The sequence below is a fragment of the Alligator sinensis genome, unplaced genomic scaffold (genome assembly GCF_000455745.1).
Source record: "Alligator sinensis unplaced genomic scaffold, ASM45574v1 scaffold1097_1, whole genome shotgun sequence".
NCBI classification, from domain to species: Eukaryota; Metazoa; Chordata; order Crocodylia; family Alligatoridae; genus Alligator; species Alligator sinensis.
In genome coordinates this window covers 252023-266251 of record NW_005841950.1, presented here as the reverse complement: position 1 = coordinate 266251, position 14229 = coordinate 252023, and the positions used below count along the sequence as shown (strand labels likewise).

Sequence of the window (14229 nt, the reverse complement as noted above, 5' to 3'; positions counted from 1 at the left end):
GAGGCACAATCCAGGGGCCTGGGGAAGCAAGCGGGGATGAGGCATGTGGGCCATGCAGGGGAGGTAGCCCTTGCGGGGGCCATTTGGCCCCTGTTGGGGGTGCTGTGGTCCCTGTGAGGGGCAGCAAAACATATAAGTATTTAAGAGGCACAATCCAGGGGCCTGGGGAAGCAAGCGGGGATGAGGCATGTGGGCCATGCAGGGGAGGTAGCCCTTGCGGGGGCCATTTGGCCCCTGTTGGGGGTGCTGTGGTCCCTGTGAGGGGCAGCAAAACATATAAGTATTTAAAATTAACTTTATTATGATGATAGAGACACTGGTAGGCTTGCAAATTGCTTTAGCACTGTAGATATATCAATAAAACATTGCCCAACTGATTTCTGTCTCTGTCTCTGTCTCTCACTCTCTCTCTCTCTCTCTCTCTCTACATATAGTGGTCTTTTGTTTTAATTGTGGAGGAACATGGATTTCAGGGTATTTTACACAGTGACTTCAGGATTTTTTTATCAGGCATTTTCCATTTTCAAATAGGAAACACCACAATTCCTGCTAGGGAGGCCGGTGGCAGGACCCTGCCTGCACAGAGCTGGCACCTTGGACCCAGCTTCAGGTGGTTGAACTCCTGGCCAACTGGGGCCAGGAGGACATGCTTTGACAGTTCAAAGCAGGCCATGCACCACACTGGGAACATCTTCCGGGGGATAGCTGCCCAGATGGCTGGGCAGGAGACACACATGGCAGTAGTGCCGCACAAAGGCCACTTTGCAGCCCCAGTCCACTGACAGCTGACCCAGAGGGGCAGATGCCTCTACTGGCTGTGAAGTCCCCATCTGAGTCTGGCAGGTGCACAGCAGGTCACAGCCAGGCAGCAGCCCCCACTGCCAGATTACTGCAGTGGGTAGAGAGTGCAGGGAACAATTAGGGCTGCTTCAGCAGCTCAGCTGGCACAAGGGGTAGTGTCCCCAGTACCAATTGGCTGGGCTCCAGAAGCTCCTGAGAGCGAGTAGCCCTGAGCTACTTGACAGGGCAGCTTTTTGTACTGATGGGGCCAGGACAGGACAGCTTTTTATACTACTGAGGACAGACAGGTGCTGGCCTTAGGTTTTAGCTCCCCCTGGCTGCAGATCCAGGAGGTTATTTTGCCCCAAGTGGCACAATTTGTCCCACACCAAAGTGCATGTCCAGGCACATGCACCGAGGCAAAAAGCCCCGGCTCAAATTTGCACCGCTTCTATTTGAGCTTCTGTAAGCGCATGTGCTTGCATGTGTGGATGAGCCCAATTGGTTCAATGCACCCCTTGGAAAATGTCAGCTTTTAGTTTTCACTTGATTTTTTTGACTACAGAAAAATACTAGAGCAATTCTTTTGTTGCAAAGAACTCAGAAAGCCTATAGCAAGTCTGAATGTTTTTGACACTATGGACTCCTCTTTGAAATCTCAAGGTTTACCTTGAGAATCATGTTTGCTACAGCACCCTGGTTGAGAATCAGTGTCCTAGGCATTCAAGTAAAAAAAAATAGATTCTGGAACCTCACCTCTTAAAACAAACCTATTTAAAAGCTTTTTTTAAAATTATTATTCAGGAAAAATTTTGGACCCGTTTGAAGAGGTAGAAAAGTTTCTCATATTCAAAGTGATTACAGAGCAGAGAAGCCAGGAGTATCTGGTAGTAGGTACCACTTGCTACTAAACTGCATGAACATGTGGCTTTGATGATGGTGAATTTTTCTGTATTTATCCTGGAGTGGGGATGGAGGAGAGAGATTATTTAAACAAGGAATATACTAAGGTTAAAGAATTAGCTCAGTAAATCTCTATTCTATGCACTCAGAACTGTGTTACAACGCTCCTGATTCTTCCCATGACCCTGGTCTCCCCTTTCCCTTCTTTTTACAGAAGGCAGGACAGGCTGGGTGTGTGTACATGAGATGCTGAGTATTATTAGGCTACTGTGCAGTAGCATCGCTTAAAAGGCATGTGCCAGTGCAACTGCACCATAATTCTGGTTACTGCACATTTATTTAGTACTTGATTATACAAGTACTAAATAAAGGCGCAGTAAGCACTGTGCAGTAGCATCCTGCTGGCACCTTAGGGTTCCTATACATCTGCATTTTAATGAGAGTGGCTCTCAGGAACTGCTCTAATTAAAATGCCCACAGAGTCTTGTGTATTCAGCATCCTGTGTTTCAAAATGGCAGCAGGGGTGCTTTAACTAAAGCTCTTTCAATGAGCTTTAAAGAGCCCCTGCTGCCATTGTGAAATGCAGGATGCTGAATATATAAGATGCTGCAGTTTGCTGGAGTGTTCTGATTCGTTATTTATTCGTTAATTATTGAATAACTAATTTTTTATTAGTTAATTATTGATTAATCGAGTCTGCTGTGATGCGTTCTAATCAGAACGCACTGGAGCACATGTAAAAGTACCCTTAGGGTGTGTCTACACATCGTCCTACAGTGACATTGTTACTGCGCCATGCTTTAGTACTTCCAAAAGGAAGTACTAAAGCACAGCTAAGTAATTGCCTGTACTGTACCATGTGCATGGCGCATGCTTAGTTTTAGCCACTATTTCACCGTAGCGGTACGTTGAAACTAGGGAGCGCGCTGCTACAGCAAAGTAGCTGCCAGTGACATGTAGATGTGCATGGTCGTTACGGCAATGTAACGTATCACTACAGTGATGTAGCGCAACATGTAGATGCGTCCTTAGAGACTGACTAATTCAGAAGGGTATAAAGTTTCTACATGACAGCCTACTTTGTCCAATGCCTGACTTCTGACTAACATGGTTAACTACCTCTCCTCTTTTCACAGAGAAAAGCTGAGAGGCAGAAGCTAGCCTCTGAATTTTAATAATATTGTCAGTTTCTGGAGGAACAAAAGTGACACCTACTGGTCCAACTGGGATAGCTGGAAAAGGAGATTGCAAAGAAAAAGAATGAAAACGTTACCAAACTAGCTAAGATTTCCTCTCTCAATACACTGCTCAGTGAGGTGGCAGAGAAGGTCCAGGAGCCGGCAAGCGAGTTCCTGCAAGCGAGTGAGTTGGGGAGTCCGACACAGGGAAGGGAGGCCTCGCAAGCCTTGGGTAGTGGAGTGCAGTAGTTGGATATCAGTGAGACTCAGGAGATACATAGCAGATATTTTAATTATTGATCTTTTAAGAAATACATATTTTAAATGTTAGATAACCCCATGAGCTCAGGCCCTTCATGAACTTGAAGACAGATAATGTGTATTTATTTCTACCTCGGGGAAGTGTCTTCATGTGGAACTCAGATTCTCTTTTTCCCCTCTAGGACGTCAGAGGCACCATGAGCAGGTATGCGATTCTTTCTGATTCCCCTCACAATTCTTCATTTTTGGAAGTGGTTGCAGAACCATAATGCCACCATGATTTTGGGGGCAGGTCATATTTTAAATACTTGTCTTTGTCAAGCTTAATTCTGAGATTTTCATCTTCTGTATGTATCCTGTGAGGCAGATTATTAACCTAATGCTTTTCAATGTGTAGTGCACCTAGTGAAACACTTCTAGGGGGCTCTGGCTGCTTCAGGACTCTCATGATAGGACTAGGCTGGTCATTGCTATGTCATTAGTTATAGCTCTGCCCAGTGTGAGAGACCCTTGTGGAATAAGGTAGGGTGGGGGCCGTGGGGTTCTCCAAGTGGATAGATGCCCACAACACTAAACCCATCAAAAATATGGGAGCAAGCTAAACATCAAAGCATGGTGCCTCAACTCTCTGTTGATCCTCACAGCTGGTGTCTCCAGGTCAGTGGTAGAATATTGATAACACACTCAGGAGGGAACGTTGCAGTACCATTACCTGTGCTATAGTGGTCTTGGTCTAAGATAAGAGAGACAAACTCCAGGCCTGCCTCCGCAGCTGCTGTAATCAGCAAGAAAAAAAGGATAAGGTATTACAGTTCATCATGTAACATGATATTGTCTCTCCCCAGACGTGATGATGAGAAGTTCCAGCAGCCAGTGGAGATGTCTCCTGATCTGGAAATGAGACCCAGAGATTTTTCCCATAAAAGCGTTGACTTAACAGAGTCTTTAAGGAAGTTCAGAGGTACCAAGAAGTGTTCTATGAAGGAAAATGGGAATGAATGAATCTTTGAGAATGTGGGAGCAGGTGGCTCTGGCTAATGGGTCAGTGATTTGATTATTAATGAAAAGTAGAAAAATCAACACAGTACATGTAGCAGAGGCCCAGGCATCAGGATGTCTTTTAAGTCCCAGCTAAAGAAAGTGGCTCCATAATTGCTGGCTCCCAAACTACAGAACTGTTTTTCATCCACCCTGGGGGTTTCGTATAAAAGGCTGAATTAGTATTAAATTCAGAGGAATGAGCGGGAACTCCTCTTCCTTCAAGGAGGTTAAATTCATCTCCAACCCTCCAGGAAGGGGTCCCTCCACCCCCATTTTTCCATCAACATTCTTCCTTCGCCTTATGCTATATTCCCCAATGGAGCTGCTCAAACTACAGAACATCCCCCTTGGTTCATGTTTGCTACTATCCTCCTCTCATTTCTGCAACTTCAGGTTTCTTTCTTCCTCTTTCTTCCTTGGAGAGAAGCAGGGTGATGCAGAGGCAGCTTCCGCAGCTACCGCAGCAGCAGCTCCCAGCAGCATTTCTGCTCAGGCTGGATCTCAACCTCTTCAGATTAAGACACCCCTTGGAAAATGTCAGCTCTTAGTTTTTGCTTATTTTTTGACTATGGAAAAATTATAAAGAACTCAGAAAGATCATAACAGGTCAGAATATTTGTGATATTATGGATTCCTACTCGAAATATCTGGGTTTATCTTATGAATCATGTGTAGATGTTTACACTCCTAACAGTGCTAATATTGTGTGACACCCAGCAGCACCCTTAAAAGACTCTCCCAGCTCCCAAGTGCTGCAGCAACCAGGGTGAGAATCATTCGTTTATACTCTTAAATTCAGACAAATTCTCTTTATCTGAGACAACTGATGTGTGTGGCTTTAGCTGTTCCGACAGAAGAAGGCTTTTGTCAGTTTACTGTAGTTGTCATTCAGGGAAGCAGTGTAGCTATGCCAACAGAAAAGCTGCTTCCATGGGAATGTGCTGTGTCAACACTACAGGGCTCTGCTGACCCACTTATAGCAGCAGCAGCTGAGTGTCCTAGAAAAACCCTTCATCTCAGGCACTCAGACCAGAAAGGCAACTTCACAGGACAGTGCCATGATGAGGCATCATGAGAGCTAATCCCTGTGGTCCTTCTCCCCTCTAGACAAGCTGCCATCCAACTTGGGGAAGGGAAGACAGGAACCTCAGGGATCATTCGCCAAGGGTAAGTGCTGGTAGCAATTGTCCTTAAATTCACAGGAAATGCTTATGACAGCAAGTCTGCAATCCCATAGCAACAGGAAACAGTCTCTTTGCCCTACTCATTTGTATAAGCATCCTTTTCAATATCAAATTCAGAGGTGTGAATGGAGAGACCTCTTCCTTTGCGGATGTCCCACCTTCCTCTACGCTTCTTTTCTACCCTCCTACCTTTCCATAGAGCTGCCACCTCCTGCATTTTCTCTAGGCCTGTACTATCTGCCCAATACCACGTCTTCCCTACTATGCAGTGGTCTTGAGTAGCTCTTCCCTAATGCTGCATCCTCATTTCTGTTCCTCAGTGCCCAGGCTGAGGAGCTACAGGGCTGTCTCTGCTCAGCCACAGGGGCCCAGACAGTCTAAGCCAGGACAGGGCTGCTAAGAGGGGTAAGGAGTGGCTCCAGCCTGCCCCAGGTCTGCGCTCTTCCCTAACACTGTGATTCTCTCTCCCCAGTGACAATGACTCTGGATCCAGACACAGCAAATCCCAATCTCATCCTGTCTGCAGATCGGAGAAGCATGAGATGGGGAGATGCACAGCAGGATCTACCTGACAATCCTGAGAGATTTGACACATGTCCCTGCCTTCTGGGATGTAAGGAAATCACCTCTGGGAGGCATTATTGGGAGGTAGAGGTGGAGGAGAAGGGAAACTGGGCTGTGGGGATTGCCACAGCATTTGTGAAGAGGAAGGACTGGATTCACCGTAACCCAGAAGGAGGGATCTGGGCTCTGGAAAAGTGGAGGAATCATCTGAAGGCTCTCACTATCCCTGAAACCCATTTGCCCCTATGCCAGTTCCCTCAAAGAATCCGGGTCTCCCTGGACCATCAAGGAGGACAGGTGTCCTTTTTTGATGCTAGTAATGATGCCCTGATCTTCACTTTTCCACAAACCTCATTCACCGGGCAAAGACTCCTCCCTTGGTTCTGGCTCTATGGCAGTAAATCTGAGCTTAGAATATGCCCCTAAAATATGGCATGGGGCGGGAATATTCCACCTGAAGTAATAAAACCTGCTGGCTTAATATATGTCTCTCAGCCTCCAGCTATTCATCTCCATGTTAGAGAAGTTTCCATGGTGTCAGACCCATAGAGAGTATGGTGTTGCCTGGATGGACAAGGCAATCCCGTGGGACATGTGTCACTTCATCTGTTTTCCTCTGCACTTCCTGGCTCCAGCACTTCCTGGCAGTGTAGTCTTCTCATGAGAAAGCACCAAATAGGTAGCCAAAATCCCTCTTGCTCAGAGCAGTCTGGACTGGAGGATCCTTGCAAAGTCCCTGTTGATGTCCTTTGGCTACTGGTAGGAAATGTGCAAGTTGGAGGCTGCTGGGCAGAAGAAACTTCTGCTTCTCCTTACCCTGCACCTCCAAGGGTGGAAGGAGAAGGGATGAAAAGCTTGATCTGCAAGAGCAGTAGGGGTACCCTGAGGGTATAAGCAAAACTCGTGAGGATGTGCGTTCAGTGATGGAAATGAAGATATAACAGGACTGTTGTAGGACTGGGTGGTACACAATTGCTATACTGAGGGCATGCCTACACATGCCAATTTAAGGTGCATTAGCCATGTTTAAAGGCACATTAAGGCACGCACCCACGCCCCTAATGTGCCTTCAAAATTGCAATTTTAAGCTATGTGTGCCTAAATTTGATACCTGCAAAAGCAGGTATCAAATTTAGGTGCAAACAGCTGAAGTGCCTTAACGCACATGTAGACACACTAAGGTGCATTAACACTGTGTATGTCAACTGACTTGGGACTAATTTTAGTCCTAAGTTGGTCCATACACAGTGTTAATGGGCCTTAGCATGTGCACATGTAGACGTGCACCTAAATAGTTTTAATATGCATTAGACAAACGCGCATTAAGTTTTGGTGCACATAAAAGCATGTGTAGACATGCCCTCAGGAACAAGCAGATATGGGGGTCATAGGACAAAGATGCAAAAATTAGATTTTGGTTTGGGTGAAAAGAAGGAATTAGAAAGCAGAATCTCTGTACTGGCAGAAAATATACAAAACCGTTGCATATGATCTTTGGGTCTCCCAGTCAGAGGTCTTGTAGCAGGGCCAAACTTACCTTTCTCCATTAAAATCTAACATGGGCAGGGGAAATTCAAAAATCAACAGAAAGATCAAAAGCATGAGTGGAAGGGACAGAAAAATAAAGGAGGCTGATCAATAAGTGTTATAAATAATGGTGAATAGTAATAGAGACAAGGAAAGAGAAGAAGTAAGGAGGAAAGTGTAAGAGGGAGGTATAGGGAGCTATAATGACACTAATTCATTATGTCCATATGTTTGTACATGGACATTGGTGCCATTTTTGTGGTTTTAAAATGTTTCATTTTTGTGCATTTTTTCTCATGTGCCGGTTATTAAAAGTCACTTTCAGCTTCTTGTCAAACCTGACTTTTTCTTTCTGTATAAATAAAGAACTAACACCTTTGTGCCCTCTTTCCTTTCCCAGCTGTACTTTTTGGGGAAAGTCATAGCATTTGCCTCCCCTCTTTATTGAACACATTGACATATCTTCCTGGATATGGACAGAGGTAACATTTATATAGCACTTTAAGTGTCTTAAAGGTACTATAACAAGTGAGTTGATAGATAATGAATAGCACTACAAATTGAGCCAAACAAATGCAACATAACCCTGGATGAAACGGGGATAATTCTGAAGTGCTTTACAGTGAAGTGCTTCTGGTTATGCTACAGGGGTTTAGGTTGTAGCCGTGTTGGTCTAAGGGTATAGGCAGACAAGTTTCCTTGGGTACATTTGATATCTTTTATTAGACCAACCCAAATGGTTGGAGAATAGTTATTAAAAAAATTTTAGGGTTCAAAAACCCTTTGTCAGGCTCAGGAAGCTGCAGCAGTTGGTGTGTGCTCTTCCTGGATGGGATGACAAGTCTGGTTATGCTAGTCTTCCTCTCAAGTGTCATAGGAAGTTAGTTAGCCCAACAGCATCCTGCAGAGTTTTGTTTTGCTGCCCCAGCAACGAGACACATTTGCGACAACTACCAACTCTATGAGAAAGCAGAAATCCTTGACCTCCTTGCCATCTGGGGTGAGGAGAGCACCAAGTGATCCTTAAGGAAGGACTATCAAGACGAGACCAGGAGCACAGCACAGATATCTTTGCCCAGATCACTGCTGCCATCTGCTCTGTTCTGTATGGGTTGAGCCCACTTTCTCATCCACTGCGGGCATGTCTACACATGCATTAATGTGCCATAGTTACTGTACATCGGGGTAGGCAAAATGCGGCTCATGGGCTGCATGTGGTCTTCTAGGCCATTCTATCTGACCTGTGGGGCCCCTAAAAAATTTAGAAAATTAATATTAATCTGCCCTGGGCTGCCTGTCATGCAGACCTCGATGGTTTGCCAAAACATAGTAAGCGGCCTTCCACCCAAAATAATTGCCCACCCCTGCTGTACATGAAGTTTTGTACCTGTAATAATAGGTATTAACTAAATGCACAGTAACTGGCACTACTGCACAGTAGCACCGGTGTATGCCTTTTAAGTGACATTAATGGGCAGTAGACTAATTCTACTGCACATTAGTGCAACACTATGGCTTTTGCCATGACACGCTAATGTGCAGTAGAATTAATCTACAGCGCATTTAGCATTTTGTGTAGACGCACCCTGTGGGAATGAGATTCAGCCTAATCCCTGACTACTTCCAGGTGAATCCTCCTTTGCTGGGTCTAGGTTCACTGCAGATTGTGGGCACAAGGAGGAGGTAGTTTGGGACTGGAACTGAAGCTGTGCCAAGAGCTACCACTGGGTTCCTGCTGTAGGAGAGCAAAGCAGCTGGTAATTCACTTTGCTGGGAGTTCTGCCACAGGGAACATTATGAAAAGCCTTTGGAACCAATCAGTTATCTCAGCTCTGTGGAAGTTTTTAAAAGTAGTCTATTTAGAGACCACAGGCCATTTTCTTCTGAGCTTGTAACACTGGGTGGAAGGAGAGGTTGGACATGAACTTGTGTTCTTGGGGCAGAAAGACCATTCCTCAGGGGAAAAATCAGGTGAAGGAAGCAGGGTAGGACCCAGTATAGTGGGGCAGTACAGGACCCAGCTCAGCATGGGATCCACCATGGTGGCAAAGAGTGATGCAGGACCTGGTTCAGGGCAGCAGAGGACCTGGGGTATCCCTGGGTACACCTCTGCAAGCAGGGGAACTCAGGTTTCTCCCGTGTGCAGAGGTGGGCCCTGAGTACTATTCCTCAGGATCTGGCCTATGCTGCTTGTGGGAATGGCAGGGACCTGACCTTCCAGGACAGGGGGTGACATCCATTTCCAAAGAAGAAAATCAGCTGTGGGACACATCCTGGCACAGCTGATCTGCTTCATTTGCTGATGTCTGTTTATACCCTTTTGGGAATATCTGCAGGATGCAGGCTTAAGGTTTTCCCTGGAAAAAAACAGGTGAACAATTTCTCCAATATGTTGCCACATAGCTGTATTCTTGCCTGTAACTGCCGGTACCCGTAAGGTTAGCAGCCTCCACTAGAGGCTCTAGCAGCTGTGACTTGAAGCTGGGATTCTGCTGGGTCAGCTGACAACACAGTCATTTCCAGGAATAGAAACACAAACACCCGCCTGCTGCTTTCCACCAAGCTATTTCTGCGCCCAGGAAAGTGAAACTAAGCCTCTCCCCCTTTCCCTTCAGAGCTATGGCTGCATTGAATCCTGTACAACACCTCCAGGATGAACTGACCTGCTCCATCTGCTGTGAAATCTTCCAGCGCCCAGTGATTCTAGACTGCGGGCACAGCTTCTGCAGAGCCTGCATCACCCAGTGCAGGGACGAGGCCGATGCACATGTCTCCTGCCCTCAGTGCAGAAGCCCTTCTTCGCAGAACAATTTCAGGCCCAACTGGCAGCTGGCGAATGTTGTAGAAAAAGCCAAGCAGCTGAATGAGCAGGTAGCCAAAGGAGCAGAAGGGGGGCAGGTATGTGAGGAGCATGGGGAGGCTTTGAAGCTGTTCTGTGAAGCAGACCAAAAGTTGCTGTGCATGATATGCAGAGAGTCTCAGACTCACCAAGCGCATGCTGTGGCTCCTATCCAGGAGGCTGCGGAGCAGTACAAGGTAAGGGTCACTTACCTGGGTCAAACTGCTGAGTGTCTGGTTTGAATTTCCCAACGAAGCTACATCTTTTTCTCTACCCTTGGGCTGTTACTATAATTGTATCCCTTGACTCAAAAGGATTAGACTGCACACACAAACACAGCCACAGAAAATATAATCTAATACGGTGGGAGAGATGCATTTTTTTGTAAGATCACGTCCCTAAGGCCCCTGACAGCCATTCATTTTAAAGCTCGATGGGATTCCATGGTCCATGATCCCAATAATTGCACCTCCTGTCATGCCGCATGTGCATGGCAGGATGCATGATGTGGGGAGTGGAGAACAATGTGGATTTCTCCCTTTACCCCAGGAAACTTGGGTTTTTCATTTTAACAGAGAAACCTGCGAATTTTGCACTTTTGCAAAGAGCTCCCTGCGGGTTGGCAAAATTCCCCCCTCCGGCAGCACTGGAGGGGGAGGGGGGCAAGAAACTGTGGGTGGGGAGCAAGGGGCACCAGCAGGCATTGGGGGCTGTGGGGGGGAGGGGAGAGTGAGGGGCACCAGCAGGACTGGGGGGCTGTGGCTTGGGAGTGAGGGGCCTGGACCCGAGTTCTGTGAGCACGGGGGGGGGCGCTCTGATTTTCCATGATAATAAAGCCAAAATTGAATACAAAAATTGATAGGTATTTAGAATTTATTTTATTTTAGTGATTGAGGCACAAGTAGGCTTCAAAATTGCTTTAAAATTGTAACTATATCAAGAAAACATTGTGTTCAGCTGATACCTACACATATACATATAGTGGCCTTTCATTTATTCAAAGAATTTGCAATTTTTTTTATCAGGGAAAACCAGGATCCCTGCTTATCACACCTTGAATTGAATAGGCAGCTGGGTTATTATTTAAGGCACGAATGACTTGTTAATCATGTCTTAAATGTAACGTGTGTCAGGGGCCTCAGTTTCCAATCATTTCTATTAAAAACCTGTGTTTTGAAATGCACACACATTATGCATGCATATGCAGTACACGTATACACATATTATACCAGTGGTTCTCAACCTTCTTAAGATTCGGGGCACCTCTCATTAGATTTGAGGTCCCCCTCAGAAAATGCCAGCTCTTATTTTTCAGTCATTCTGTGACTACAGAAAATACTGCTGCAAAGAGCTTAGAATGACCACAATAGGTCAAGAATGTTTTTGACACTATGGATTCCTATTCGAAATCTCTGGGTTTATGTCAATCATGTTTTCAGCCCTAACAGTGCTAATATTGCAGCATCCTTGAAGAGATCTCAGGGCGCTCTGGTTGAAAATCATTGTATTACACATTAGCACGGATCCTGGTTTTCTCTGTTTAAAAATTGCAAATTCTCTGATAAAAAAACCCATATCCATGATTAAAATGAAACACCAAGTCATATATGTATGTATCAATTGAACACAATGTTTTATTGATATACTTACAATTTTAAAGCAATTTGGAAGCCTACCAGTGCCTCAATCACTATAATAAAATTAATTCTAAACAACCGTAAATTTTGGAGTTTGATTTGGGGTTTTTTATCATGGAAAATCAGAGCTCCCCCTGCCCCCTTCGCTCACCAGGATGCAGGTCCAGGCCCCTCATCCCCCACCCACAGCCCCCTGACCCTGCTGGTGCCCCTCACTGCCCCCTGCCCCCCAGCCCTGCTGGAGGGGGCCCCCAGCTGCCAGGGCTGAGGAGTCCCCTGTCCCCTGCAGCAGCACCCGAGCCCTGGCTGCCACTCATGGGAGGCGGCAGCTGCTGCAGCCAGAGCAGGGAGCAGAGCATGGAGCCCAGCTCCCCACCCCTGCAGGCAGCATGGCCAAAGTAGAGTCTGTCGGGGGTGCAGGGGCAGGCTGCCCACTGCAGGCTTGGGCTCCCCACCCTGCTGCCCCCCCTCTGGAGCCTCAATGACCCACCAGGCAGGCCCCTTCTTGGCAGGGTAGAGTGGGGCCAGGCAGGGAAGCTCCCTGCCATTAGGAGCTCTGCGCTGTCCTGATGTGGCACCCTTGCCCTCCTGGCAGCAGCAAGGGGCATAACTCCTTGCCACCACCGCTGCCAGGCAAGCAGGGGACGCCTCGCCATGGTGGCACAGGGATCACAGTGGCAAGGAGCTTCTCCACCTGGCCCCACTCTGCCCTGTGCACCAAGTCCCACCCACTGGGCTGCGGAGACCCTGTAGGGAGGGCAGCGGGGTGGGAAGCCTGAGCCTGCAGTGGGCAGCCCACCTCTGCTCCACCCCATGCACAGAACTGGGGGGCATGTGCCCCAGCCCCCGGGAGTGCATGCAGCAGCAGGAAACCAGCCCCATTTCCCCCACCCACCGGGTGAGCCATCCATGGCTCCATCCGGCTCCCTACTGGGGCCCTGGGGCCTAAACCCCACACACTGCCTGGCAACAGCCCCAGACCCAGCCCAACTCACTCCTTCTCTCCCTCCCTCTGGGGGCCTCAGTCCTTCCCACCACCAAATTTACCAGTGGGAGCTGCTCTCCAGGCTGCTTGACCGCACCCCTTGCCTGACTGCCCTCCTCCCACTCCCCCCAGCCCTTTGCAGGCAGGAACGCTGCCAGTGTGCAGAGACCTCTTTGCAAAAGTGGAAAATCCACATGTTTCTCCATTAAAATGAGAAATCCATGTTTTTCTCAGTTAAAAGGGAAACACATTTTTTCCTGTTTTTCCATGGGAAATGGAAAACCTGGATCCCTGCACATTACTCATTGGCCTGGTAGTAACCTCATTTTTATAGCCATCTTCTAAAGCAAGTAAAACCTGGGGAATGAGGCTGAAGCTCCATTTCCCAATTTGCTAGCAATTCTACAGCCATTTTTGTCATCCTAGATCATTATTCAAAGTTCATTCAAAATATTCATTATTTTTATAGTTCAACACAGCAAATACCATTCAATGTTCATACCAGTGTATATTAGAAATGCTTTATAAAATAATTATTCAAACATGGGTCTGGGCTTGGCATTTCCCAATGAAACAGAAGAATGGGAAGTGCAACAGGAAACTAGCCTGGCTACACAGTGATCTTTTCAAGGAGCTGAAATTCAAAAAGGAATCCTATACAAAGTTGAAATTTGGTTATAGTACTATCACAACCCAGTGATTTTGGTGCCTCGGCACGATGGATTTTCCCTGCCACATGAGAGCCTCTTGCACAGCAAAGGGTTTTTGTTGCAACAGAAAAACCTCGGTGCAAGAGAGTTCCTGCCATTTGAATGCAAATTTGTGTCCCGCTATTGGCCAGTTCTAAATTATTCCTACGTGGCGGCTAGTAATTGGCTTGCTAGCTGTTTAAAATTGTGCGACTTCCGCCCAAGTCGGAGAACTTTGAGCACGCTGCAGAGTGCCTCTAAAGAGATCTGACTTGCGGCTGAGCTGATCGATAGACTGATCACCTATCGATTCTTCTCCCCGTCACCGAGCACAATCCTCGACGTACCCTTTCCCCGCTGGCTTAATTTGTGGACGGATTAGCTGGCCTGAGCCTCGCCAGCTGGAACAACTCACATAGTTGTTCAGACGACCGGACCGTCTGCGTCGCTGCTACAAGCGGCGTAAGAAAAGTTTTTGCAACCATTAAGCTTTGTCTGCCTCTCCATTCACCAGCCCGCCCAGCGAATGAGTAATTTCGAAAATCACCTCGAGTCGGCTCCGGCCGTCCGAGACATGGCGACGAGGATGGGATTTAAGGGCACGGTGATGGAGATGAACCTAATTGGGTGCTGCCCCTGG

The 14229-nt window shown here is 47.0% G+C and overlaps 2 protein-coding genes across 7 annotated transcripts in view; both read left to right on the top strand.

The window, feature by feature from the left end:
* Positions 1–7868, top strand: part of LOC106721984 (butyrophilin subfamily 1 member A1-like) — a 14167-nt gene extending 6299 nt beyond the window's left edge. The window contains exons 2-6 of one of the 6 annotated variants that reach the window (XM_025199818.1): positions 2821–3046; positions 3306–3328; positions 3969–4164; positions 5272–5331; positions 5821–7865. In XM_025199818.1, the coding sequence (XP_025055603.1) occupies positions 4161–4164; positions 5272–5331; positions 5821–6338 (582 nt within the window). In that variant the 5' untranslated portion in view covers positions 2821–3046; positions 3306–3328; positions 3969–4160 and the 3' untranslated portion in view covers positions 6339–7865. Of the gene's footprint in view, positions 1–2820; positions 3047–3305; positions 3329–3968; positions 4165–5271; positions 5332–5820 lie in introns of all 6 variants that reach the window. The other 5 variants (XM_014518337.2, XM_014518338.2, XM_025199816.1 and 2 more) reach the window with 5 other exon arrangements.
* A 2090-nt stretch (positions 7869–9958) lies between these two features.
* LOC102383775 (zinc finger protein RFP-like) overlaps positions 9959–14229 on the top strand; it is a 23378-nt gene continuing 19107 nt past the window's right edge. The window contains exon 1 of the mRNA XM_025199819.1: positions 9959–10475. Coding sequence (XP_025055604.1) covers positions 10059–10475 — 417 coding nt within the window. The 5' untranslated portion in view covers positions 9959–10058. The remainder of the gene's footprint in view (positions 10476–14229) is intronic.